Source organism: Balearica regulorum, chromosome 6, assembly GCF_011004875.1.
Source record: "Balearica regulorum gibbericeps isolate bBalReg1 chromosome 6, bBalReg1.pri, whole genome shotgun sequence".
Classification (NCBI taxonomy): Eukaryota; Metazoa; Chordata; class Aves; order Gruiformes; family Gruidae; genus Balearica; species Balearica regulorum.
In genome coordinates, this window is record NC_046189.1 from 9,535,896 (window position 1) to 9,563,651 (window position 27,756).

The following is a 27,756-nucleotide window of genomic DNA, read 5'->3' on the forward strand; positions in this document are numbered from 1 at the left end:
TGGCTGTTTAATAGATTGCACTAATGACCAACCATTTGGGTAGTGATCTTTGTCGTCTTCCTTTTTAATGTTGTGGGAGTCGGAATATAATCATGTAATGCTTAGGAGGTGGTGAAGAGCAGAGCTGTCCTCTGACTTTCCCTGGCTGGAGAGCACCTGGGCAGACTCAATATAAGCCTTTCTCTATCTAGTCTGTTGGGCTGTATTCCTTATTTATAGACTTGACTCTCTCCCAGGCTTGAAGTAGTATCAAATCGTTCTTGTTTGTGTCTCAGTTCCTTCATTTTGGCTTTTAAAGTTGCTGTCATCACTAAATAATAAATCTAGGATAACACCAGGTTGTGAGACTATCTAGGTCTTGAGGGAGAAAGAAATGGCCACCGAAGTAACTGCTGAGCAGAAGGTGTAACATGTTTATCAGATGCGACAAGTCAGAAGCCATAGTGTCTGAAGAAGATAAGAGGACGGTTGTTTTAACCAAACTGATAGCCTCAGCACGAGTGATCCACTCATTTGTTCAAACAGTTTAGCTTCCTGTTACTAGCACGCTTTATTTTCAACTAAGGCACTCCCAATTTTCAGACATAACAGTAAGCAAACTACTAACAGCACCAGAAATACCATTTCACTGGAAGCCCTCCAGTCCCGTGCTGTTTTTTCTGCTCTAATTATCACTTTGAGCTTGTGCCTCCTCCTTTCTCAGCCCGCTGCTGACTGACAGCACCTCGGTCCATCACCCCACACCTGACAGCACCTCGGTCCATCACCCCGAGGAGCAGGTCAGACGCAGACGCTGCCCTGTGGCACCTGCAGCAGGATGGAGACAAGGAGATTATTTAGCTGCCTTGCAATGCTTTTCTATCTCATGCTTTGCTCCATTCGCCACCCCTCTGTGAGCGAGCAGTTACAAATGCTTTTGAAGACTTTCAGCTTTTAATATATTAATAAAAAGTATGGAGGATTTTATATTTCTTTAGCTCTTAAAGTTCTTTTTTGGTTTTGCCGATTTCTACTTTGGGTTTTTCCCACGTAAGCTCTTTTGTGTTTCTTTTGCCAGGGCTGTGATTTTGTTTCCTGAAGGACAGGTATAAAGTTCAAAGCAATGCGTGAACTTTGCCGCTTGGCCATAAGGCTCGTCTCTCCCCTGCCTCCCGTTCCTCTCCCTCCACTCCGCTCTCGTTTCTGGACAGAAATGAGATTGGCTTCAAGGCTTGGAGTAATTTCTTGTGCAGCCTCCATGCAGAGTTTAAGGATTATAAAGGTTGCATGGATGCCGCTAAGAGCTCCCTTCCTAGCCCCCAGAAACTCTGCTGCTTCTCCCATCCTGCCTATTTCTCTAGTGCTTATTGAAACTTTTGTGTCAGAAGCTAAGCTAATTCCTTCTTGAAGATATGGAAATTTAATGATTGCCCAGTGAGGGCAACCGGATTTCTTCATGGACCCGTTTCTATCTGCCAAGCTGGATGCCATTTGAGGCCTGGGGCTTGCAGGCAGTGCTTGGAAGGGCCCAAAGAGGCTGGAGGCAGAAAGCATCAAAATCAGAGTTACTCATGAAAAGGCAGACAGGAAAACAGCTGAAGCCATCGTCCTTCACGGGGGGAGGGAGAGTCCTAGAGCTCTGTGGAAGAGAGGAAGGGACGGGCGTGGGGAGGGAGGCAGGAGGTGAGGCCCAGGTCAGGCACCGCAGTCCGAAACCGGCAGTCTGGCCAAGGAAGTCCAGAACCAGGGAAGGCGTCTGAGTGGCAAGGCCTTCAGCCCGCGCCGAGGCCCTGCTCCCGCCAGGCCACCTGGCAGAGCAGCCCTGTTACGCCCCTGCCCAGCTGGGGAGGACGGTCCTCTTCTCAAGCGAAGGGGTGGCCAGGGGACACCAGGCTTGGCGCGCTGACGCCTCCTGCCCGTGTCGTCACAAGGGCAGACCCCACCTCCAGACCCGTTCCCGCAGTCCTTCGGCTGAGTGACAGCACCGCCAGGCTTAATTTTTGACTGGTCAAGATTTGAGTGATTTAATCGGTGCGATTCTCCAGAGACAAAAAGAAGCCATTATTCCCGCTTCCCACTGCATTTGACTTTGATAAAACAACGGATCAGTTATCGCTAAGGTAACGGTACCAGCTGAGCGGAGTTTTCAGCTGGAGTATTGTGTGTTTAAATGATAACAGGGATACGTGAACACACAGCAGCTTTTTGTTAAAGGTGCCTCCTACTTAGGGAACTATTACATACAACCTAAATTGTCCCCAGATAGTTTTAGTCGGGAGTATTTGGGTAATACACAGAGCAGCAGCTTATTAAAATGGAAGAAGCAAACGAAAATAATAATGATGAAAGGGGTGCTTGATTCAAAATGATATTGCTTGCCTTACAGCATTGACATTTGTGTCAATACCGTATTAGTGGTAATCAAATTTCTCATTGTCTGCTGCAATGTAACCAACTCCTCGCGTATAAAACTCCATTAATCATGGAGGTGTGCTCTCGGTGCCTGTGTTGGTGGGAAGATAAATTAGGTGACGCTTTGCAGATCTGCTGGAAGAGAGGAGGGCATGCATCGAGTATACATGGGGAAGGATAAGCAAAATCTACTCCTAGATCGTTTTCCTTGACATTTTCTCTGTGCCAAGCCAAAGAATGGGTCAGAGACTGTAATTCTATTTACTATCCTGCATCATTTTGTATTATAGTTCTCACTTTAGAGCAAATGAAACCGTATTTCTATGCTTACAGCAACAGGTTGCGGGGGTCGAGTTTCTCTAACTGTAGATTGTGCAGGTGTTTTCACCAGCTTAAAATGGGAGAATGCTACTAAACTTCATAGCTGTCTTGGTCCTGACAGAAACTTGCAATGCTGTCAGCAGACTCTGGAGACCTCAGTCTGCCACAGCTCCGCCACAGACCTCTTGCGTGATGTTGGGTAGGTCATTTCATGTTGCTCTACCTCGTTTTCCCCATCTGAAATGCAGGTAACAGCACTCCCTGCATCCAGAAGGTACAGCGTTAATAACGCCATGGCAACGTTCATGAGATAGATCCAAACAAAGAACTCGTGGGCGTGTTTTTTTAAATGCTCGGGTTCCTGAAGCCGTGCGAGAGGAGGATGCACCGCACACGGCGGATGCCGGCTGGCTGGACGGGGGGCACTGAGGCTCTGCGCCCCGTCCCTGGCTTTTTCTCCTCACGGCTCTACGTACACCCCAGGGAATGCCACTGGCTGTGCGTGCAACCAGGAGGCCGCTCTGTAAATACACGTACAGTTTTGCTGCAGTTTGCCTGGATTATACGCGTGGGGAAGCCTCACTCCAGGGAACTTTCTTCCCAGTAATCCCCCCCGTTGTTTTCTAGAGACTGTTCTTATCCCAGTGACTCGCTTCCATATAGTTTGTCCATGCTTCAGCCCCAGACGGTGTGTGGGTTATCCAAAGGGGCTGTATGCTTGAGGAGGTGATTTCAGCTACTAGTGCATTTAAATGGGTGGGGTTACCTGAAGGATCACTTTTGTTTAAAACTGATCACACCTTCAGTTCTCTCCAGTTGCAAAGCGATGACAGTACTTTTCACCTTCTGACATAAAGCTGTTGGTAATAAAAATGCCAAGTGGCGTTACTGTGTACAGTGTGACAGGGCTCTGCTCTGTAAGACAGTTTAGAAATCTGTGGTTGTCCATAGCAACCTGAAGGCATTGAAATATCGGCTTGCACATACGTGGGGGTTTGAAACGCTGCTGCTGCTACTGGCAGCTGGTAGGAAGAGGCCCTCTGCTTTGTCCCTGTGTTGACGTTCTCCCCATCGCTCCTACCCACCCCGCAGAGATCGCTGCTCTTGTGAGCGCAGCGGTTTTTACCAGACCGCTCGTGACCATCCCCAGGAGGGGTGCACTGCGTATGGTCAGAGCCAAACTGGCACCAAGGCGGTGTGCAGGGAAGTCCTAACCACAGTGAGCCCCCATCCTGCAGAGACGTTGGTGCTGTGATGTCCACCACTACAGAGCGCGTGACAGTGCCAGAGCCATCACAGAAGTCTGCTGAGTTCACTGGTGGTGAACACGCTGTAAAAGGCAGACTTGCTTGTAGTTGGAAGTTACAGAGCGAGCGAGCCCAGAGCCGCTTTGTCTCATGCTCTCAGGCCGCAGGCTGGGCAAACCCCTCTTCCCTGTGCCACGGCCAACAAGCGGGAGACAGGGTGGCATCCCAGGCCGTAGCCGAGTCGTTGGCCCGCAGCAGTGGCTGTGTGACTTCACTCAACATCACAGGGTTCCCCCTCTGTGGTGAATGTCTCAAATTAACACATTGGGTCATCCTAAACCTGTTACCGACCGTAAAGGTTGCACCCCTCGTATACTTTGGGAGGCCCAGGTGCCAGCCAGCTAGCGCACACTCTGCCCTGGTACAGGATGTTGTGACAGCCCTGAAAGGGTCATTGCCGTGGGTGCTTCATCGCTGCCTGTCACCGCCTAGCTCCTCAATACAGCGCTCTGCCGGGAGCCCGAGCCAACTGCTCAGCTTCACTGAGCTGCTTTTGCAATACTGGACTACGAAGACATTTTCAGCAGCTTCTGTGCTTTTGGCAGCACCTCATCCCTGATGTAATTAGGCTTGGGTGTCCTCCAAAATGGCAGAAACTTCAAAAGCCCCAGCCTTAACCTTTGGGGAAGGTAGGTGGGGCTATGATCTCCAGGCAACGTCATCCTGGGAGTCTTTCAGCTCCAGTGACCAGTTTACATATTCAAGGCTTGACACAGCAAAAAAGACACTTCTGCTCCGATGGCCTCAGTCTTTTAATCCCTATTTCTACCAGTAATCCTCTTCCTATGTGTAGGCCCTACTCATGCGAGTAGTGCTCTTGGCTTCAGTGGAGTGTCTTTGACCTGCCTGCCTTTCATGTAAACTAAGATTACTTCTGGCATCTGTGGAATCCTAAAAAACTAAAACAGCAGAGTGTGATCCAGGGCAACGGGCTTTATAGACCTAGGAAGTCACGCGGGAGTTTACATTCGCTGCTGGCAATGCCGGGGGTCGCTAGCACAGGCACAGCAGATGAAGCTCCTTTCTGCTGCAGAATAAACACTGCGTGGGGGGTAAGTATTAAAGGAATTATTGTTACAGGAGTGGAAAGGAAGGAGGGCTCCTTTGTTCAAACGCAGAGTCAAAGGATGTCTGTTTACCTGATGCCCTCATGTAGCAGACACTGCTCATTGGAGTGTTTTGGAAGTCAAACGATAAAGCCTTAAATAGGGACAGCCAATGCACAAACATGACGAGTGCTTTTCCAGCTTTCTGAGTTTTGTGTAATTGTGGCCATTGCTAATTTTCATACCGCGATGGTTTAACAGTTCTGTGCCTGTGATCGCGCAGCCCAATTCTCATGAGAAATGGTTCTTGGAGCCTAATAAGCACTAAGGTGCACATCCCCTGTGCTGCCATGGCAACGCCGGGATGCAGGAGAGCTGGGAGCTCTGTCTGCCAGGAGCGCTACACCTTGGCAAGAGAACTGCCCTTTGGATGTCCAAATCAGTTTAATTACCGGACATGGACACTATCTGGTGTCAAGTAACTGATTCTTCAAACGAGTGGTACTTCCCTGAGCAGAATTAACCCTCTGGGTGCTGCCTTCAGCTGTGTGCTGGACTGCCTAGTGCAGCTGCGTGTAGCGGGGGGAGGCGGTCCCGGGGGGACCTCAGTGCTGTGCACGATCTGGCAGCGTTCATACAACATTGTCAGTCTTGATAAAGAAGTCAGAGGAAGCTTCACTGATGGTGTTCTGGCATGCAATGCCAGATTGTTTTGGGGGTTTTTGTTTTAACCCTGCTTTCCTAGTCATTGCTGCTGCCCGTCCCTTTCACTGCTGGCAGGGCACGCGCAGGGCTGCCATCGCACCCTGCCGACTTCCGGGCAGGGCCGAGCGGCCCCGGGCTTGTGGCAGCAGAGTTGGTAACCAAAATTTTGTCCCACGGAGAACGCTGGTTCTTATTTTCCCCCAGGGGAGGGACAATGACAGGCATTTTTGTCTCTGGAAAAGACCATGACTCCGAAATGCTGAAGCCGTGTTTGCCAGATCAGCTGGGCAGAGAAGTCCCCTGCCCGAGAAGCACCAGTGCCCGTGGGAACCGTGCCTTGGCTGCGCCGTGTTCTTGATTCTTCTCCATGGCCCAGATTTCCAGCAGGGCAGCATCTCCTGTGCTGCGTCTTGGCCGGTGAAACCACACGAGGCTCTGTCGCTGCTGAGAGGGGACTGTGGGATGGAACATTAAATGGGGGAACAAGGTCCATTAAGGAGAACGGGGGCATGAAAAAAATCTAACTGTAGTTCCTGTGAAGTACTCTGGCAACTTGGGTAGATACCTGTGAACGCCAAGCTGAACCAAAACCAACTGTTTTGTTTTGTTTTTGTTTTTTTTTTTAAATTCCATTTGACAAATGGAAGCGGTTGGATTAAATTCACACAGACCTGAAACTGTTTTGCCACATCTTTACTCATTGGTAAAGATGCTTTGCTGAGTGTTTCCCATTCTTAGATCTTGACATAAAAGAAAGTGTTTTGCACTAGCCACCACTGCCGATTTCAGTTGCCTGATGCACCTTTAGCAGTGGGGTTCCTGCCACTGTTACACGTCTTGCTACTGGGATGACAAGAGCGATGGCTGACCGAAAGCCTGGGGCTGTTTATAAAGCCCTTAACCTGGCCTGCAATTTGCACACCAGATACCTCCATGTCAAATCAACACCATGAAATCAGAGGGTGGCTATGAAAATGATGCTCTTACATCATTCTTACACTTCTCTGCTGAGGTGTTGGGTAACCTGTACCTGATGAGCTCTCCCAGGAAGAGCCTGCGTGGCCATCATGCCAGCATGGAGTGGCTTGCATGACACATGCTCCACGTGAGCTGTCTGCACCCTCCTCTGGTGCATCACTTGGCTGAAAACAGACAGCACTTACTGCTAATTACATGTTGCTCTGCTACCTGCTAATTAAGGAGAGCTGCAAAGTTGAGATGTGTGTTATCTGGGGTAGTGACCACCAAATTCGGTGAACGTGGAGATGGAGGATAAAAATTTTCATAAAGAGAGAACCTGGAGTGCCTAATGCAACTGTGGGATTTTTTTCTTTTTAATCTTCTTTGGGATTTACTGCTATTTCTGTTCAGAAATACAGCAATACTGATTGGGATAAATACATGTAAACGTTACAGTTCCTAACTCTAGGGAAAGCCATTTCTGCTCATCCAGCTGGAAAAGCAACCCAGTTGTGTTGGCACAGATGCGTTTTGGAAAAACAAACAGCAGGGAGAGAGATGCGGCCGTGGTTCTGCCGGCTTGCAGAAAGGCCGTCAGGGGAGGGAGCACCCTTGCTCTGCGGGCTTCAGAGAAGGAACTGCAGGAGTGGCTCCCGGTGCTGGGGATTCAGCGCGGCTTCCTGGGGGTGAGCAGCTGTGGCAGGGGCTGTGCTGAGAGAGGGTTTCCGTCAGGCGAAACAAACCCCTCTGTCTCAGCAATGCATCCTTGGTATTGCTCCACCGTCCCCGTGCGTTGCCGATGGGCAGGGATGATCAGACGCGCAGCTCTGTTAGGCTGGACTGGCCATGGTTTCACCATGATTTCACCTCGGCAGCTAGGCTGACAAACGTCATGAGGAGTTTTTCTTAAAATAGCATGTGTGCGATGCAGAGTTTCATTATAGTTCCAATACGAGGCTGGCTTTCAAAATCAGAAAGCTGCCATCAAGCTTCTGAAATTAACACCTGGTTAAACCCTGGCATACATGAATGTTTGAAGAACTCTTTGTTGTATCATGAGATAAAAATGAGCTTGAATATGGAAAACCTGAACAAAAATATTCATAACATGTCATTATGTACTTTCTTTTACGTGGCATTTGATGATGATCAGGATCTAATTTATTTAGGGGATTATTGAACCGTGCTACTCAGGTGTTCGTGTCTCTCAATTCTGCATCATGGCAGCAGAAGCTCGGTCAGAAGGGACTGATGACTACATGACTGTGTAGACAACAAGCGGATGATACACCTCCTAGTGATCCTGCGGGAAGTAAACCAACTGAACCCAATGGAAGACTTTCCGTGGACACGTGTATGTCCCTGTAAGTACTTTCTCAGTCAGACTCTCCGTGCGTGAGCCCACGTGGAAGGGAGAGGCAGGCTGACTTTACCCAGATCTGTGAAATGGGCTGAGGGTATCACAGGAAAATACTTTTCATTGAGGAATGAAGTACTAGTCCTACTTATGCCAAGATCACTTTAATAGCTTGCTCTTTGCTGCCTTTGGAAAGAAATAGCACACATTCCAAAACAACTGAGGAAATGCAGATTTTTCACAGAATCACAGAATGGGAGGGATTGGATTTTACTCCCAAATTAGCAAGTCTCAAACTGAGAAGGCACCCATGTTCCTTAGTATCTCCTCGTCTGTTAACCAAATATAATATCCATTAATTTACAATCATTTCAAGAAGTTAAATTAATATACCATTGATAACATGCCTGGATTCTATCCAATGGAAGATGCTACACAGGTATAAAATATTATTCGTTTCATCAGTATTGCAAGTGGGTTATTCTTCTGTGATTTTGTTTAGTTTACCTAACAATAATTTAACAGTGTATGAAACAGTAGTCTGAACACCCAGGAACGCAGATGACATTCAAAAGAACAATGCCAGGAGCAAACCTATAGCATAACTTACTGGATAAATTCCCTCTTGGTACAAAAAAAAAAATCAGAGAACACAGCAGGAGCTAAAATACTGCTGTAGAAGGAGTAAGACAAAACTTTGATAATGAACATGTATTGGCTTTAATCTTTCACACTGAAGTCCAGGGTACAGAAGCAAGCCCAATCGATGAGAGGCTTTGATTACAGTAAAGCCTTCATCATATCAAGTAACTCAACATGGCAAGAACCATACTCTAGGCTCATGGTCATCTGCCCAGGAAAAGCTCTGCCAGTCAACCATCCCCTGAAACTTTTACCACTTGCCTTCAGGTGGTTGCCACTTTAGGAACATCTCTTTTCGTCACTGCTGTCATTGACACTACTTGCTCCATAGTCAGTCTAATCATTCCAGAGATGTGAGAGAAAAAGATGACCGAGTTTCAGATTTCAAGTAAGGTCCTTCAGATTTTTCTTGCCATCGTATTCAGCCTTTGGAGTAGAGGAGAAGGGTATTTTTATGCAATGGCTGGGTGTATTTTTATGGATCGGCTCCTCGTGGTGTTCAAGGTGCCAGACACAACCGTCAGATTATATCAGGTGGAGGTCAATACCCACCTACAGTAAAGATGACTTTCATCAAACAGTCGGACTGATGGGCTTCTCTTTTTTTATAAATTACAAAAGAAGCTTGAAATATCTGCAATACAAAATAGTTTTCTTGTATGTTTTCAGTATTGTCTAGCTTGACTGGAGAACTTAATGAAACTACAGCATCAATAGATAATATAACCAAAAACTGAAAAAACCTGGAGGAATTTTTGGTCCTCCAGCTATATAAGACTTCTTCATCTATGTTTGCTTGTTAAGCTTAATTCCAATAATTAATTACCCTTTTGCAGAAAGTATATTTTATTCAGTATTATCTAATACCACCATGCAGTAAAGATGAGACTCTTAGAAATGGTATAAATACAACCTCAACAGGAAGTTTACTTAGCAGCACCAATGGTTAAAAACACACAAAAAATACACAGAAGAAAAAAACCCAGAAAAATTACATGGAAGAATCAAATTTTTAGCTCTCATTTATATATCCAAAAGTAACAGGAAAGGAATGGAGTGACTTGCTACACAACATGAAGACAGTATTTGCTATTTTAACATTATTAAAGCCTTTGATTGATCAAGGAGCCCTAGCAGAACAGAAAGAATAGTTATTTCATGGTAGTACAAGTTTTACAATAGCGGAAATGCACCCAATTGGCAAGCCTCTTTAAATAAAAGCCGTGAAGGCATCTGGTGCCTTGGGATAACCATTTCCCTAGCAGTGCCAGCGAGGAATCATGCTCATCTTTCCTAAAGTGAAGTTGCATTCACTGAGACATCCGATACGGGTTGGCTGGGGTTTTTTTAAGCCTGGGTAAAATCCCCTGTGACTCCGCGGTGCCTACTCCGCTGGCACTGCCTTCTCAGAGGAGCTCCTAGGGACTGCAGTGAGAACTAAATCAGGCCTCTAAAGGTTAACCTGCTGGTAGGCGTGAGATGCCAGGAGGGAATGATCACCCAGCTGGTTTGCAGCAGGTGATGTGAGGCAGTAACCTGAGAGCCTGTTGCTCAGCCTTCCTGCCTGGAGTTGCTGTGGGATATGGCTCCGTCCCCGTTTGTGCGATGCCGCAGCGGCTGGGCCGTGTTGCCCTCCTGAGTGCATGCCTTTCAGTTGTGTCTGAATTCAAAGTGCAGTGTGGATGGTGCTATTCTGAGCTGCCCTGCCTGGACTATTCAGGAATATCTGGGAATGTGTGTTCCTGAACTGTCATGTTATCAACAAGCCCAAGAGCCGGGAAGCCCTGGGAAGCTTTCACTGTATTCTGTTTATTTTTCCATTCCCTCCCACACCCTAACACAACACAGGGCAACAACGTCGACTGCAGTAAAATGGTTCCTACAAACACGTTATCACTATGAGTTAGGCTTTTTTTTTCCTGTTTTAAAACATCCCAAACTACAACTTAGTTTCAAGCAGTACCTTCCCAGAGGTGCTCATCTCAAAAGACCACTTAGAGTACCCATTTCATTTGGTGGCTCTCAGAAGGAAACACTTCATTACCCTATCTGGGCAGGAATGTTGATTTTCTATATGCTCAGAAAATTTAAGTGGAAATGCAAAAGCTGTGGTACAAAACCTCTTCGTGTTGCCAATGGCACTTGAAATGTGCTGCATTGCCAGGTCTGATGTTCTGAAAGAACACTGTTTACCTGCTGACCCTTTTTGGCCCAGGCGGATGATTCTTAGGTCCTTTCTTGATGTGGTAACTAGAAGTGATAATGTGCTGCCTATGGAAATCTGCAGCAACTGTTAGGTACTCATTAGTCACTGACAATGCTTTGCACATCAAAATCTATCTACAGGTGCCACAGGGAGAAGGCGAGAAAGAAAAATGTGTGGTACTCTGAAGTAAACAGCTTGATTCCCTATTAGTCTCCAGGAGGCTGAATTAGTAATTTATGAAGCACTTTGCCATGATGAGATTTGTTTAGTCCGCTTCGGATTTGGTTTTTGCTGTTAACACAGAGCTAAACAACTGAGACTGTGTCTGCATGCTCCTCTGCAGATACGAGCTTGCTCTGTGCCCTGTGCCTGCCAGCTACAAGCCACATCACCGGCAGCGTGGCTGCGTTGTTTGCACAGCATGGAGGGTAGGGCTAATATTCTCACAGTTACTCATCCCAGCACCGCACCCCCCCTTTTTCCACCAGGTGTTGCAGCCGCTTCTGACTTGTTAGTGAAGCTGCCTGTGTAACAGGAATGCAGCGGTCACACGTGGAGCAGTGTTGGTAGGTGAGGGAGGAGGGGTGGTGACTACCTGGGGCAGGGTGGGGGTCACCACATCTTCCTCCAGCTCTGTGGCAGTGTGAACAAAAGGTTATTCCTCCACCTAGGGAACAGACCTGCCAGAAGATTGGGTTTTTTCCATCTTTAGCATACCCTATTGCTTATGAAGATTTGAGAAAGGTAGAAATCCATCTTGTTAAGACCACCAACAAACTTTCAGGAAAAAGCAGAAGCTGCTAAAGAAAAAAAGAAAGAAAAAAAAGAACATAGAAAAGAAACCCAAATCCCCATTACAAAAAATAAATCCAAATCAAATCTTCAAAGCCTCCTTCGTGGACATAAATCCCCTATTTTTCTTTTGAAGGTCAGCATTAGGTGATGCAAGACCAACAATGAACTTCCAGCCCATTAGCCTCTGTGGAGCCAGGCGGCAGACAGGGTGATGTGGTCTGTCTGCATACCTCCTCCAGGCACTGGAGAAGGGGTGAGAAGTAAAACCCTTCCTGGGGTGGAAAGAGTTGAGAGATTCTCCTCACCTCTAAGGGCCTGTGTTGCTGCCTTGGAGGTGTCACGGGCCAAACTTGTGGCCAAGGAATTCCCGCAGGAATCAGCCCCGGCAGAGACAGGGCTGGCAACAGGAGAAGGCATTTGCAAAGCCTTTTGAAATGGTTAAAACTGATAGGAAAGGGCTTGCCTTGCTGGTAGTTTCAGGGTTTCTGAGCCACTTCAGACAACTCCCTAATGCTGGCTGCCCTGTGCTGAGCCATGAGTGTGTGTGAAACAAGCGACTCGGCTCGCTCTGGGGAGGCGCAGAGGGGTGCGCAGAGCTCTCTGCCCCACCGGAACTGCCTTCTTCCTCTGACTCCAAGTGTTTGTCTCTTGTATCAGCCAACCATCCATGGCTGTGGGACTAGCTGAAGGGATCACGCCATGTTTTTGTTGGTGTAAAGCTGGTATCTATTTCCCCTATGTAAACAGGAGTTACTGAGCTAGTTTAGGCAACTGTGACTGGTGTCCTTGTGAGCAGAGTGGGGGTTATTCTGGCATAGCTGCAGTGGGAAAGTGCTAATCCCCCCCATCTGCACTTGTTAAACCTTTTCAGTAAAGACCAGCCTGATGAAGGAGCAAGGCTGTGAGGTCTGGTTTTTGCTATAGCACTCGCTGGAGACCCCAAATAACAGCAATTGCAAATGTTAGTGGGCTTTAAGCCCGCAAATCTTTGCGACTTGTTGTGCATAGTCCTTTGGATCTCTTAACTGAAAAGCTGAGGAGGCACTCGTTCCTATGCTCTCCACTTCTAAGGGGCAAATTTACACCCAAATTCCTCTGGTCCAAGCCCAGATCCACAGCTGAGCAGGAGAGTCACCCTAGAATTGCCCCACATCAGAGATTTCACGTAAGTCATGGTACTGATGAGTGTGGGATTAATTGAATGAGGGAACTAAAGAAGCTCCATAAACACCTTGCAGGACTGGGTCCTCTAATGAAAACGTCTGCTAAAATGTATGGAGCCCGGGAAGAAAAGGCTACGTTAGTGCTGCAGGACAAGCACGCGGCTCCTTTGAAAGAATGCTGCAAATTCAGAATGTTTACTTTGCAATTAGGGGGTTTTTTTTGGTGGTACATTACTGCGCCCTAATACTGAGTCTTGCAGTCAGCTTGCTAAGCGAACAGCTAGGTAGGCAGACAAAGCCGTCTGAAATCCCGGCGTCAGACACCAGGCAGTCCTGCTGGCCTCAGGCATCATGCAGGTACACGGCAGCTTGGATCCGTGCTCCTGACTCAGGAGCATGACTAGATGCATGAAACTACCCCAGACCGCAACAAGAGTGGGGATTCCCCACCGCATCCGTCCCACTGACTTCTGGGCTGAGGTTCCTCTCAAGCCTGCGTGGCTTCCTCTGGAGTCATTCATATTTCCTTGGGGAAATCCTGACCCTGCTGGCCAAATATGGCGTGTTCAAAAAACGCTGCAGGCACCAAACCACTGTTTTCTGGGGTCTCCAGAATGCCAGACTGGCTGCCAGCTTGTTAAACGGGCGCTGAAGTGTCATCTGTGTTAAAAACCAGCTGATTGAACCTGTAGCTTAATTTAGGAGCTTGTCAGACGTATGGTAATGGCCTGGTAAGAATTGCTTAAAGGTGGCGTTTGGGGGCTTCTGTACATTTTTAATCTCTGTGTACAATAAAATATTAAATGTTAGCTCTTGCTGGCAGATTTCTTGCAGGAAGATCTATTCTGGGACTCCAATAGCACTGAATACTGAGTAACTGAAAGAAAAGAGGGAGTTTGGACCAACGTCTATTGAAGCCAGAGGGTGAAACCCCAGGCCTGCTGAGATACATGGGATTTTTGCTAGACTTGTGACTGCTGAGAACTCTGAACAACTCGACCCTGATTGTTTTGGACTGAAACCTCCCTGTGAGTCCGAGTCTACAAACACATTTCTTGCAAACAGAAGAAAAATGTTCTGCAGCAAGCACTTGAGCTTGGAAACGGATTTAACTTCACCAGTGGAACCCCTGCTGTAGACACTCATTGTGGGCTAAATTTGGCTTGTGTGGTAAGACACTGACTGAGTGGTACACAGACATTCAACTCCCTCAGTGATGGAAAGGCTTCTGCTTTGGCTGCAGTCCCACAGTTTATTCAACACGCTCCCAGCTGCTCCCCTGAACTGCATGAGCAAAGTTTTGGTGCTGTCTCTTGGTGTGACCCACTCATGCAGTCAGTGCTCATTAGCATTTTTTTAAGGCCAGGTTATTGCAGGAACCCTAGATACTGACAATGCATCTCTCTCTCTTCTTTCCATTGCACGTTGCTGTCATGGCTTCCAGACTTCTTTTTAGGCCTACCTGTTGTTACAGGGTATCTGCAAGTCTTCTGGAAGCTCTTGTGGCTGAAGATACACCTGCATCAAAGCCCTCCGTGCTCCTCCTGCTTGCGGAAGACTGACTACACTTCCAGCAAGGAGGTTAGAAAGCCGGTGCTTCCATCACCCACAGCTGCGACCTCATAGCCTTATGGTTCTGAGGTTTAAAAAAGAAGCAAGAAAGAAGATGCTAGGAAACAAAATAAATTAATCATTCTTCTAGTTTCTTAATACATTATAAAGAAGCAGGGGAGAAAAAACTGTTTTGCTTTGCAGGTCACCTTCACAGCAAATAGGAATCTTTCAGTCACTGCTGGGTAATACCAAGGGCACTCTGAGGGGCTGGCAACTGGAATGACGATTAAAAAAATATGAGCAGGATTTGAAGCGTCGCTTTGTGAAACAAACAGAGCAAAATTGTTCATCAGTGGTGGAACAGGTACTGTACACACTACCTTAAAACAAACCTGGAAGGAACATGTATGTCCCTGATGGTAACATAGAAGATGACCAGCTCTGTCTTCCCAGCATAGTCCCAGCCTCTTACAGATACAGAGGGAGTTTGCAACCTTGCCTTCCTCCTCCACGCAACCAAGCTTTCTGGAGCCATGTGTCTTTTTACATCGGAGAAGACAGATAGGAAATATTTCACAGAGACAGTGAAGCTGGCTGGGACCTCTTGTGACCATTTAGTCCAACCTCTATCAAGCAGGGTGAGCTAAAGCAGGTTGCCAAGGATGGTGTCCAGTTGGGTTTTGAGTATGTCCATGGATGGAGACTCCATAACCTCTCTGGGAAACCTGCTCCAGTTTTCGAGCACCCCCACAATAAAAAAAATGAAATAGAATAAAATAAAATAAAAGTTTTCTTGTGTTCAGATGGAATCCGAGGTGTTTCAATTTGTGACTCCTGTCCTATCAGTAAGCACTACTGAGAAGAGTCTGCCTCCCTCCTGTCGCCTGTGCTTCATTCCCTCCTTGTTGGGATGGACCTTCCCTCAGCTTGGAGGAGATGATCTTTGAAAGCCAGCCAGCTCTTCTGGACCCCTATCCTCTCCAGGACCATATCTCAAGCAGATCTCTGAAGAGTCTGCTCTTCAAAATCAGAGTTGTGGTCCTGCCTTTTGCCCCCCTCTCCCCTCTTAGGATCCTGAACCCCACCATCTCACGGTCACGGCACCCGATGCTGACTCTGCCTTCGTGTCCCCAACCAGTTCTTCCTTGTTTGTAAGCGTGAGGTCCAGGAGAGCACCATTCCTTGTTAGCTCTTCCATCACCTGTGCCAGGCAGTTGTTGGCAGTGTGCTTTTGAACCTTCCTAGATTGCTTGGGCCCTGCTGTATTATAATTTCAAGTTTAAACCTCTTCCTACCAGCTTTAAACCTGACCTTAGTATAAAATAAATCCACCTCCTTCTGCGCTCACTGCTGGTCACCACACTCCCTGCTCTGCAGGCCTGGTGGCTCTGTGCTGGCCGATGAGCACCAGGCAGCCTGGGCGTGATGTGATGCAGAGAAGTGGCCACACTCACTGTTCCAAAGGTAGCCTATTTGCAAGTATACGGACTACAGCAGCAAGGTGGCTTGGAGGCCCAGATCTGGCGTCCTTTGCACCTCTCCCAGCTGCTGTGTTACACTGACACTTGTCTTCCTGGACAGATGTTCACCTGAAACTATCTTACCCATGACACAGAACTAGAAGCGTGTCCTGGGTGAAGTGTTTTTTAGTATTTTCTGCTTTTGAGCTAACCACCCTTGTGACTTCCTCTCTGCCCAAGACTTGGCAGGTGAGTATTCTCTTAACTGTTTTTCTTGCAAAATTAAGGAGTCTCCTCAAATCTCCAATGAGATTTGCTGTATGATCCACCTTCTGTTTTTTTTTCTCCTAGTAAGTCACAAAGCAAGAGCTGGGACTGGTTGTGGAAGTTTACCCCAGGGTCACTCTCCATGAGGCAGAGCAGCACGTGGCCTTTGGCTGTCCTGTCCCAGCCGTTCTAGTACCCAGAGTCATGCTTGGTTTTGGTAGGGCCTGGTGAGTGATCCAGGACAGGCTCCTACTGTGCTTGGGGCTGAAAACACAGGATACAACATGATTCCTTCCCAAGGGATCTAAATAGATGGGGCAGACAAAAGGTGGAGAGGAAGGCAGAAAAACCCTATCTGTATGGAAAAATTTTACCAGTTCTATGGATAAAAGTATTTTTGTCCAACCTTTGCCAGGGACACTATCATTCCTAGAGTTTGGTTTGAACTCTTTCCAAGTGACTAAAATAGCACCATTCATGTACTGACATACAGTTGATCACTCTGATGGTTGTAGCATTACCAGATTATAAAGCCAGTCAGGAGAGAGGCCACCAAGGGAGTCTGTCATCTCCCGTATCTGCACCGACTGAAGGATTCAGGACAGAAGTGGATTAAGCTCTTGGGTCTTTAAGCAAATTCTCCTGTGGCTCATGTTGCCTTCCTCTCCAATTCTTGCAAGCAGCACATTTTATTCCAAGCACCGAGTTGCACCCAGCAGGGCTGCTCCACTGCCTACAGATAAGCATTGCACAACATTTGTTGTACCAGAGCTCCAGTGTGGCAGAACGTGTGGCCAAGCATTTCACAACTGCTGTCATCTATGGATTTCTGTTTACAGAAATAGAAGGGGAAAGCCCAGTCTTCTAAGTCTGGCTCTGAAAAGGAGAAGCAAAGTGCACATACACTGTTCTGCCACCTCTTCTAAGAGGGAGAGCTGAATTACGGTACCATGTTCAGGTCTTTGCGCTGTTCTGTGGCAGGGAGCTATTTCCTCAGAACCCTCCAGCCAAGCACGTTGCAAGGCTGAGGGGGCTTATCGTGGGTCCACCACTTTGGTGGCTTTCCCCTTGGAGAAGCTGTCCCCCCTACAATGTCTGACCCAGCCTACATCCAAGCTCAAAGAGTAGTTTCTCCGCAGGTGGCTCCTGGCAGAGTTCAGGGAGCTTTGATGGCCTTTTTAGTGCTCAACAGGCTTTAGGCTCATGTTTTTGGCAAAGTTCAGAGCGCGGTACCTAGACTTTCCCTACATCCACTGAGCATTTGATTCCAGGAGCATTATGATGTGGTGCAGCTCTGTAAAACCACAGGGTGCCACGCAGCACCACAGCCCTCCTGCTCCTCCCTTCAGCCCCATCAGCCATTTCTGCTTGGTGGAGGGCAAAATCAGACTTCCCCAAGTAACACCACCACCTCCACTAGCTGACGTCCCAATGGACGCATACTTCTCCTAAATATGTATTATTTTTCTCAGTGAAGGAGGCTGGAACTACCGGGGAATCACCCGCCAGGAAATCTCTATGACAAGACCCCTCTCAGTGTTACGACCGGGCCTTAAAATGGCGCCGGAAAGGAGGTGAATCACTTCCTAACTCCCCTCCGCTCTGCCGGCCGCGCATCGGGGAACTGCAGGGCTTTTTCTGGGGGAAGATATGAGTGATCCGAGCACGGGTACTCGGTGAGACAGCCCCGGCAGGGCAGGGAAAGCCTCGTCTCGGCACAGCCCCGGCACGGCCCCACCCGCCTGGCCGGCAGCGCCGTCTGGTCCCGCAGCGCCCCGAGAAGGAGAAGATGGCCGCGGCGCGGACCAATCAGCGCGCGGCAGCGGCTCGCGCCCGCCTGTCGCCCAGTCCCGGCGCTCCGCGTGCCCCGGACGGTTCCATTCGGTACCGCCCTCTCCCCCCCGCCCGGCGTCCGGGGTGGGCCCGCCCGGTTGGTATAAAAAGGAGCGCAGCGCACATGTGCTCCTTAGTGCCGGCGGGAGCGGGAGGGTGGGTCGGGGCTCTGTCGGTGGTGTCAGTCGGGAGAGAGAGCGGTGGGGGTCGGGCGTGCCGCACAGTCACCGCGCAGCCCTCGGTGCTCCTGTCCCCGTCCCCTGTGAGGGCTGCCGGTGCCCCCCTGCCCGGCCCTGCGCTGCCTCCGCCGCTTCCCCGCGGCATGCGGGCTCGGCTCGCCCCGCCAGCCCTGCCCCCCGCGCCGGCCGCAGCATGAGCGCGGCGAGCGATACGTACTTCCTCATAAAAGACATAAAACCCGGATTGAAAAACTTAAATGTCGTCTTTATTGTGCTGGAGATCGGTAAGTGGCCCCCGGCACGCCCCACCCCCGGGCCGCCCACGCGTGTCCCGCGCGGAGGGGTGGCTGTCGGGGCCGTGCCCCCGGCCCCCCCTGAGCCGCGCTTCTCCCCGCAGGGCGAGTCACCAAGACGAAGGACGGGCACGAGGTGAGGTCCTGCAAAGTGGCGGACAAGACGGGCAGCATCACCATCTCCGTGTGGGACGAGATCGGCGGCCTCATCCAGCCGGGGGACATCATCCGCCTGACCAAAGGGTGCGTATGGGGCCGGGCCCGCCGCCCCGCTCCCCGGCCCAGCGCTCCGCTCCGGGGCAGCGCCGGCTCGGGGGGAGCCCTTTGTCACGGAGGCGAAGGTGCGGGGTTGCGAGCAGAGCAGGCTCGGCCGCCTTCCAGAGGCACGGATGACACAGCTCGCCCCCCTCTTGCACTGGCGCCCTGTTTCCGAGGCAGCACCCTGAGACCACTTGCCAAATTAAACCCACCTTTTCCCTCCCGAACATGCCTAGCGAGAGCGTCCGACCTAGTAAAGGGCTAGGAGGGGCTTGTATTTTTAATGAGGAGGCGGTGGTTAAGAGACTTGGTTTGGCTTTAAAAAAGCTCCTTAGGAAAATACTTATTTTAGGATGGGGGGGAGGGGGATGCAACAGTCCGTCCTGGTCTGTAAATCAAGCAGGGAAATCAAAAGCATGTTCTTATTTTTACGGCTAATTCTTTACTCTAGTGGTCCGCTCCTTAATGAAAGGAGGGAGTGATTAATGTCTCTCGTGCAGAAAAGTCACTTTTCATTGCAGTGGGTTTAACAGAAATGACAGGCAGAGGAGGAGAACCTTTTCAGTTTCACTGTAAAAAATCATGCTAGGGCTGCACTGTAGAGCATGTTTGGTTAGGTGCAATTAATTTATCTCAGAGATGGTTTAATTTGGAAAAAAAACCCCAAACAACAAACATATGTTTGTTGTGAGAGACTACTACATTCAATTTGAAAATCCTTTTTCATGTCACTTAAATTGTCAGTAGTAAAGTGATAGTCACTTTCATTCGAGTTCTTCGTGACAGGTTACACTTAGAAATGCGTTACACTGATCCTTTGGCCTGCAGCGCTCCAGGAGACGGTGGAACTACAGCGTGTGTAAGGCCCTTTTAATTTGTTTTTATGAAAAAGTAGGTAAAAGGTTACTCAGTGGAGCTGCTAACTGAAATGCTCTTAAGTCGTTCATTTGAACGTAATTCTTGGTTTTGGACTGAAATTGGATGACTTTGCCACCAAAACTACAGCTGCTTCCTCCTATGCAAATGTCCTCTGACAGGAAATAGGCTGACTCCTCAGCAGAGGTGCTTCTGGGGAAGCCTGCTTGCGTGGAGAGCACGTGGAGGGCTGACACGGGTGGAACTAAACTGGAGCTCTGGGCCAGCACAAAGCCCTGTGCGTAGATCCCATTGAAACAAATTAATAGCGGTACTGTCCAGCACTGTGTTACTAGAGCTTACTGTAGCTGCTCTGGTGTTTCAGGGCAACAAATGGGAGGGTCACTGCATCCCTTCATGTCAAAAAGTGAGTTTGGCTTGTATGAATTAAATCTATGAGCTGACATCACTATTCCTGGTGGGTGGATAAGTCATGCCTTCATTTACATGAATCGTATGCTCACTTAGGACTGTGTAGTGTGTGAAATGGAAAAAGCTAAATACATTCTGGTTTGGATCTCATCTTAAGAAAAATGCTGTCATGCTGGCATACGAGGGTCTCCAAACCCAATTTTATACCTAACCCAAATAGGATTAATTTGAGTGTGTGATGTTGCCATTGCAAGGCAGGTATATTTCAGCTCAGTAGGCTAATCTGACTTTCAGTGTGGGAAGCTCGCGGTTACAAGCAGAAAAGCTTAGCCAGGCCCCACATGTAAACGTGTTTTTCTGCTGAGCTTCAAGCTGTAGATGCATTTCTCTGCAGAAGCAGACACTGTTGCTGATTTTTGTCATTGGCTGATTAACTTGTTTACAGGAAGCTGTTGCAGTTAATATTTCTAAATTTGAAGTTCATTCTGGAGGTTAGTGCTTTATAGCAAGCTCTTTCTGAGACAAAAAACAATGCTTGCATATGTGGAGTAACTTTGTGCTGGAGGTTATCAGTCCCATGGTTTGCTGAGTCTTGTCCCAGTAAATGTATGTTTCACTTACATTTATTATTTGGTAGCTCTTTTCCTTTGTGCTCTGCCATAAGACTGTCCAACTGGCTGGTTATTAAAGGTTGGGCATAGAGGGGAATCTTTGAAGTGGCAGCATTAGGAAGTGAAGAGCATTAATCCTGCCTCTGGATGGAAAACTCTTGAGGTTGGCACCATAGCTGTAGGTACTATGCTTTACTGGTCGTGCTGAAGTACAGAGGTGGTTATTGTTGTTTGGCATTATGGTCCTGTTCTGCTGACCTGACTCCTCCCTGGTGCCTCTGTTCGAGGCCCTGTGTGCAGCTGGATGGCTCCCAGTCTCGGCAGATAAGGCAAAGGGCAAGAGGAAGGTTTGTTATCTATGTTCCAGAGAGAGACCCAGAGCATAAGGAAGTGGTGACTTGTCCAGGTTATCTGTGAGAATGCAATTGCTGGGGCTCCCTATTCCTTTGCTAGAAGACACCCATATTCCTGTTAACACCCTCACACTGCACCTGGGTTTCTGGTCTGTATTTTCATTGTTTTCTTCACATACATGATGCCCCTCACTGAAAGGAACAATTATACAGAAGGTTTTGCATAACTCAAATTCCAGTGCTTGAAGTCAAGTGCCACTACAAAGACTGGAGTGCACTCATGCTGTCTTGTAAGTGAATGTTTCCGCAATCAAAAATGACTTCATTGCATTTCTATATGTCACTTGGAATACGATGGTCAAACTTACGCGTTTAAAAAAAATCTGTTAGGGACCCATACTAAAAAAGTAAGCACTTCCTATTATACACAGTCAGTAGCAGTATCTGTGTTCTCCAGTGAGGAATGGCAATTCTTCCTGGCTCCTCCTGAAAGCAGAACTGAGAGTTGTCACTGAATGGTAACACAGATACGGCTTTTGGCAAAATGCCTTGCCTTTCCAGCCAAGCAAAAAGCACCCAATCCCAGAATAATTGGCCACTTTCCTGGAGTTGCCAAAGGAGTCAACTGAGCTTCCAGTACCTTTTGCTTGAAGTAAAACATGGGGATCTATGAACTCTTAGTGCAGTGAAGTTGGGGTCCCTGGGAATTGTTTTAGTCCATTCATGCTGATATGTAATACTTGATAACTCTTGGAAGATAGCGTGCTTCTACTTCCTTTTTTTGACAGTAGTATTTCTCATTCGCTAAGAGCCTGCTTTGCTTCTCCTTTCTTTGGCCAGGTATGCATCTCTGTGGAAAGGATGCCTGACGCTTTACACGGGACGAGGAGGCGAGCTGCATAAAATTGGAGAGTAAGTATTGCGTGTTTATACTTGCGGTGTTATGTCCTTTTCTCAGCAGAGCATTATGGTAAGTATGGGACGTGGTGGCTCTTGGTAAATGGAAGCTCTAGGGCAGCAAAAGGGTGCTGGCTGGTCATGGATAGGTACAGTACAGGCAGCTGTGGTGTGAGTTTCTGTGTGCTGTTGTGGTAATGAGCTTTGACCCCCTCTGGATTCTAGGTATATTGAGGAAAATTGGCCTCCGTCATGGCACAGGTCTGGGCTTTATCTAGAGGGGGGAAATTGTATTAATGACAAGGGACTTAATCTACATTGCTTACCTAGGCCTCAGCTTGAATAACCACTTTATTTTGTGCATATCCTGCTTGAGAGACAGGCAGTGCAAAGAAGGAAGACAAAGGTAACTCCAGTGAATCATATCTAAACAGAAGCAAGCCTCATTAGACCTTCTTTAAACTGCCCACAAAGTGAGGCGGTGACTCCTCCTGACTAAGAACAAACATACTTGTCAAGCAACAGGAGAAATAACACCATTTTCTAACCAGAAGAGTACTTGTGCTGTTGCACAAAGTGCAGCAGGAGGCCTTGTAGTCATCAGGGGAGTGGGGCTGTGGGGCGGCCACCTCTCGTCTGGGTGGTTCAGAAGTGCCCAGCTGGATTTTGTGAGGGATGACATGTAGATTTTCTTTGGTGTAATGCCATCCCCTCAGAAGTGTCATCCAGTAGGCTTGCTCTCCAGCAGGCTGGAGTGAGGTGTGTTCTCATTTGGCTTGTGACTCCCAGCAGGAGATGGGAGCTCCGCTTCTGCTTACCTAGTCCAAGCTGTGTAATGAGCCAGACCTTTGTTGCCCTCTGCCTTAATTTCCACGTGGCGAGTTGGTGGGCCTGTTCTTCTGTAGTCCCCTTGAGTGGAAAGGAATGCTTTGAATTTCATTCCCTGTTTTGGACTCCTCTGTGCTGTTATGTTAATGGGGCACCCCATAGCATGGGAGTGTGGGGAAGTTTTTTTCCCTAGAGATCTAATGCAGTCAGAGTCTGGGAGCAGGCTGGGTGACTCTGTGCCTCAGGTGACCTTGTGAGTGGGTGCTGGACAAGATTGTGCAGCTGGAAGAGAGGCAAAGGGAGCCCTTTCATCACCTTTTGTTTTCTTTAGGCCATTTTACCTCCTAGAGTAAATGTGTACTTGCCTCTGCTTGACTGAAACACCCTCACCAGGGAGATGTGACAGCTTCACCACAAGCTTATAAAGAAATCAAAGAGCCTTTTAATACCTATGGGTACTTTCTGAACAGTGGGGTCTGGATTAGTTACTTCTGGGTGGTGGGATATGTCAAGAACATACGCTCTTTGAGTTGTGACATTGAGAACTCTGTTAAAAAATGGCTTTAGGACTTCCTCATAATCCTAATTTCTCCCCAGGTTCTGCATGGTATACTCAGAAGTGCCAAACTTCAGTGAGCCCAACTCGGAACATATCGGGCAGAACAAACTGGTATGTTAAACTTGTCTGAGGCTTCTGGCATAAAGTGCTCTTTGTTCTGAATGCTTCATGCTAGGCTGTGATCAGATGTGACTCTTCTGGAAAAAATGGACTTGAAGTGATACATAGATAAAAATGAGCCAATAATTAGAGTAGCAGATAAATTCCATGTGGAGCCACTATAAGAATATAGGAAAAAAAATCAGCCCCTTTCTGTAAAAATGTGAAATTTCTCTCTGATTCATGTATTTTTCTTTCTTTTTTTTTTTACATTTCTCTGAAGGCACAGGGTGAACAGAATAATAGTTCTGCATCAAGTAATATGGGTTCTTGTACTTTTGGGCCACTGGGTAAGTTTTTTCATTTTGTGAAAGTGAAAGGATGAGAAACACTTATTGGGAATAAAAAAGAAATTTGTCCTGCTAAGGGTTCTCCACTCTGGGGCAAAAGTATACCATGGGGCCTGAACCTGCAAGCACATAAGCATGAACATTTCCTGAATAATGGTTTCAGGGTTTGTTCCCTAGAGGAGGAAGAGGTCAGAATATTGAAGGTGCCTGTACCATGTAAAGGGACTTGACTAATCCTAAGTTGTTTGATGCTTTCAAAGAGTTTTTGCAGCACTTGAAATTCTGGGGTTTTTTTAAATGGACCAAGACCTTGGCTTTAAAAATTACTTTAATCTTGCCAGTCACCTTGGCTTTCCTGCCAAGTGGGCTCCCCAAAACAGAAGGAGTAGTAATCAGAATTCCAATATTTGACCTGGCTGGATCATTTCATGATGTATTTAAACATTGCAGCTTAAATAAGAAAATGCTTCAAAGACTTGAGTGGGTGTAAGCTGAGAGGGAACCTTAGTTTTAGCCTGCCTAATGATGCCCTGACTAAGTACCTGGTGTCGTGTAGCTGAGCTCTGCTGGTGGATGACAGCAAACTGATCCATAACCTGCTGTTAAAAAGCTCTGTGTTGCTTCAGTTCAGTGACTGCCTGCTTCCTCTTTAGCAACATGATTTTAATTTATCTTATTTTACTTATCTTACGAGCCCTTTCTGTTCCTTTGAAAAGAAATACTTCTGAGCAAAGAAGGGCAATGCTTTCAGGCCAGTCTTTCCTCAGTGCCAGGGTGGGGCAAGTAGCTTTCATCCAGTTAGTGTGTAGGCACCTCCTTGGTGTCCCTGCTTTGGGTGGTGGACAGCTTTGTTTTTGCTGAGCTGGTGTGTGCCTTCTGAAACTTTGTTCTCTTCCTGCTTCTTGTGCAGTCTTTAAATGCAATGATTTCCTTTTGTCTCTTCCTTCTCTCCCCATGCTTCCTGTCATCATTCTGCCTTTGCAGCTCTGTCCCTCTTCCTACCAGCAAAACATGAGCAGTGACGCTTAGGAGGCTCAAGTTCATGAGAACTTGATGCTAGCCGAGTTGCTTCTGTGGCTGGGTTTCACAAGGCAGCTTTCTGTTTCTGTGTGCTTGGTAGAGGGGAATGACGCAAGGGGCTTTGTGTAGCCTGCTTTTCTTTTGTTTGTTCTTGACTTCTGCTGCCCTGCTGTATCTCTGGAATGTCTTGGTGTGTGACCTACAACACAGTGCATGTTCGTGAAAGCACCAGTCTAGTTTCGTGAGACTCCAGTCTCCTTCCTGTGCAAAGAATCAGCATGCAACTCTCCTTGCTTCAGTTGAGAGTGGGGAGTAGGGGTGGAGGGGAGGTAGTTGGGGCAGGGGGCGGGCAGTGGGAAGGTAAGCTGTGGTTTGGGGTCTTGAAGGGCCAGAGGGGCTTTACCTCTTCCTTCTGGTGCTGAGGGTTTGCTGGTTGCTGCAAACTCCTTGTGTTCCCTGTAGCTAAACTTGTGTAAGGGAGCAGTGATTTCAGTGAGTGGAATGTGTGATAACCTTTTTTCTGTCTTTTTAGGAAATGGTTTACAAACTGGACCTGAATCAAGTGGATTTCCATTTACATATAATCACGGCCATGCTTATGCAGGTAGTGGGAGAGGCAATGGACGAGGACCTGTAAATCCATCACCAGCTAATAGCATTCAGCCTCTTCCTCCTCCTGTCAGTAACGGGAGGGACCCACGCAGAGCCTTTAAAAGATGACTATGCCAAATGTGGTTGTACAGCTTGCTTAAACTCTACACTCTACTTGAACACTTATTGCACTTTTATTTATAGTTAACTGTGAACCAGTTTGTCTTTTATTGTTGTTTTTTACCTTTTCGTCTATGGAGCAAACTTGATGTGATCTATTCCTTGTTTTGCTTAGGGAAGCACGGTGAGTCTTCCCCATAAATTAATGGGGTAAGGGGAGAAGGTGGATGTAAGAAAGTAAGGGTAATGGGTTGAAGAGTCTCAATTAAATCTTGGTACCCTTTGCTAAATGGAAGAAAATTTCAGTTACATGTATGTATTTTCCTGTTTCTGTTGGTCAGCCATATAGCCTTAAAAGGTCTATTATGTCCTGTGCACGGATATGTTGACTTCTGTTAGGATTAATGGGAGTTCTTCCCATTCTCTATTGGAAGAGAAATGAGGGGGAAGAGCAAAGATGCCCTAGTGAGCTAGGTGTCCTGGGAATGAATATAGCTTGTAAAAGCAGTAAGCATAAGGAAATGGTGATGCCAGCACCTAGTGGTGTCTCCTAAATCAAAGAATGGATAACTCAGATGAAAGTTGAAGACACAGTGAGTGTCTTGAAGCTTGACTTCTGATTCCAAAACAAGTGTACGCTATTTAAAAGAAAAATTATCTATAAACACCATTATCACTGTCAAGGAAAGTGACGCTCATTTTTGCTTTGGATAGAAGTGTGGATATTCGTTGTTGCTTTGCATGAAATGGCAGGAGAGGAGAACCTAAATTCAGACAGCGTTGGAGAATATGCTGTTTGTAGCCACTCCTGGTGTAAATGCCCAAGGTTACTTTGCAGGAGCCTGAGTGTCCAGGAAAGAACTGTTGAAATGCTGCATTACCTATCTCTTCAATGAGGCTGCCTACTTCTCCTTCCCTCATTCACTTTTCCAAATTAATTATGTATTAGATGAAGCTGTACGTGTGGGTTGCAGAGGTACTGGCCAAGCATACAGCTGCACTTCTGATGCTGTTAAGCTGCTAAGCTTTCCTCCTTTTGTTTTATATGAAATACGAATTATCCCTTATGGAACTTAACCCCACTACCACCATCTCCTGCGGGAAAATAGCTGTGGTTTTATTTCTGAGATCACAAATGCCTTGACTCTAGGTAAGAGTCCAGTGCCAAATTTCAGATCAGGTTCAAAAACAACTTGGAAGCTGAGGTGTCATACTGGATTCATCTGTTTAACTCTTCTTATAGCTGACCTCTCAAATAAAAAAAAAATTGCACTAACAAGTTCAGAAACAAATCTAACATTCTTTCTGTCAAGCCATAAAGACTTGATGACAAAAGGCTGTTGCTGAATTGCAAGTTGTCTCTCTGGTTGTTCGTGTTAATTGAATCTACTCCTATGTCAGTAGTGTTTACAGATTATTTACATTTGATACTTCTGCTTTTGGTACTCTATCATGATGATTTGTTGAAAATTGCTTCTAATTGGCAAAGGTTCCTTGCTTAGTCTGAAATACTGAACTTTCTTTTAAATGCAAGCAGCAGCAAGAACAAACTTCTGAAGGGAGGTTTAGAGACACCTGTGTGCCCATCCGCCTGAGGGCTGTTGGCCTCTGGTCTGGTCTAGTGCTATCCTGCCACCTGCTTCCAGGTGGGACTACTGAAACTTGTTTTGGACACAAGAGGGTGGCACACCTCCTGAGATCACCCGTGGCTGCTGTTACGGAAGAGCAGTGCTAATTGGTAGAGCAAAAAGCACGCAGTGGCTTCTGGGGAAATGGCGTAAGGAGGTGGTGTGTAACTCAGGGACTTCAAATTGCTTACTTATTTAAGTAAGTCATGTATAGTGTAGATGCATGGACAGCCTCTTATGCAGTGTTGCATTAAGACATTTGATATGCTTGGGAGAAGGAAGCCAAGAGGACTTCTAAACATGTGAAGTATGTATGATGTGTTCCAGAGGTAAATGAGATGTAAGTATGGTGAGAGGCATGGTTTATAGTAGTAACTGTAAAGGTAGCGAGTGAACCTGTAAGTGGTGGGATGGTGGGCACTTCATGCTTGTGGGGTATCTCCACCATGGATCTCAAATCCTGGCGATCTTATGTACAGCCTCGAGAAGGTAGAAATGGGAGGAATGCTGTGTTAGTGTGTGCTGAGGTGCCTGATGTTTGTAGCTCTATGCGTTTGAGCTTTTCTTAAGCTAATAAACAGACTACTTGTTCACACATTGCAAATAAAAAGTGAGCTGATTACTGCTAAGTGGCTTAAGAACAAAAGTTTGCTGTCGAGTGGATGATTGATTTGCA

General features: G+C 47.3%; 1 protein-coding gene and 1 long non-coding RNA gene across 2 annotated transcripts; both read left to right on the plus strand.

Moving 5' to 3' along the window:
- The first annotated feature begins 2,721 nt into the window (after window positions 1-2,721).
- On the plus strand, window positions 2,722-15,188 carry LOC142602326 (uncharacterized). Its single transcript, XR_012836031.1, has 3 exons — window positions 2,722-2,911; window positions 7,900-8,084; window positions 13,717-15,188. It is a non-coding gene; the product is annotated as an uncharacterized LOC142602326 (long non-coding RNA).
- Window positions 15,189-18,148: 2,960 nt separating this feature from the next.
- Window positions 18,149-27,690, plus strand: NABP1 (nucleic acid binding protein 1). Its single transcript, XM_075756207.1, has 6 exons — window positions 18,149-18,470; window positions 18,584-18,722; window positions 21,829-21,900; window positions 23,311-23,383; window positions 23,655-23,721; window positions 25,274-27,690. Exons 1-6 carry the CDS (start codon window positions 18,380-18,382, stop codon window positions 25,459-25,461), a joined length of 630 nt encoding a protein of 209 aa, XP_075612322.1. The 5' UTR covers window positions 18,149-18,379; the 3' UTR covers window positions 25,462-27,690.
- The last annotated feature ends 66 nt before the right edge of the window (window positions 27,691-27,756 follow it).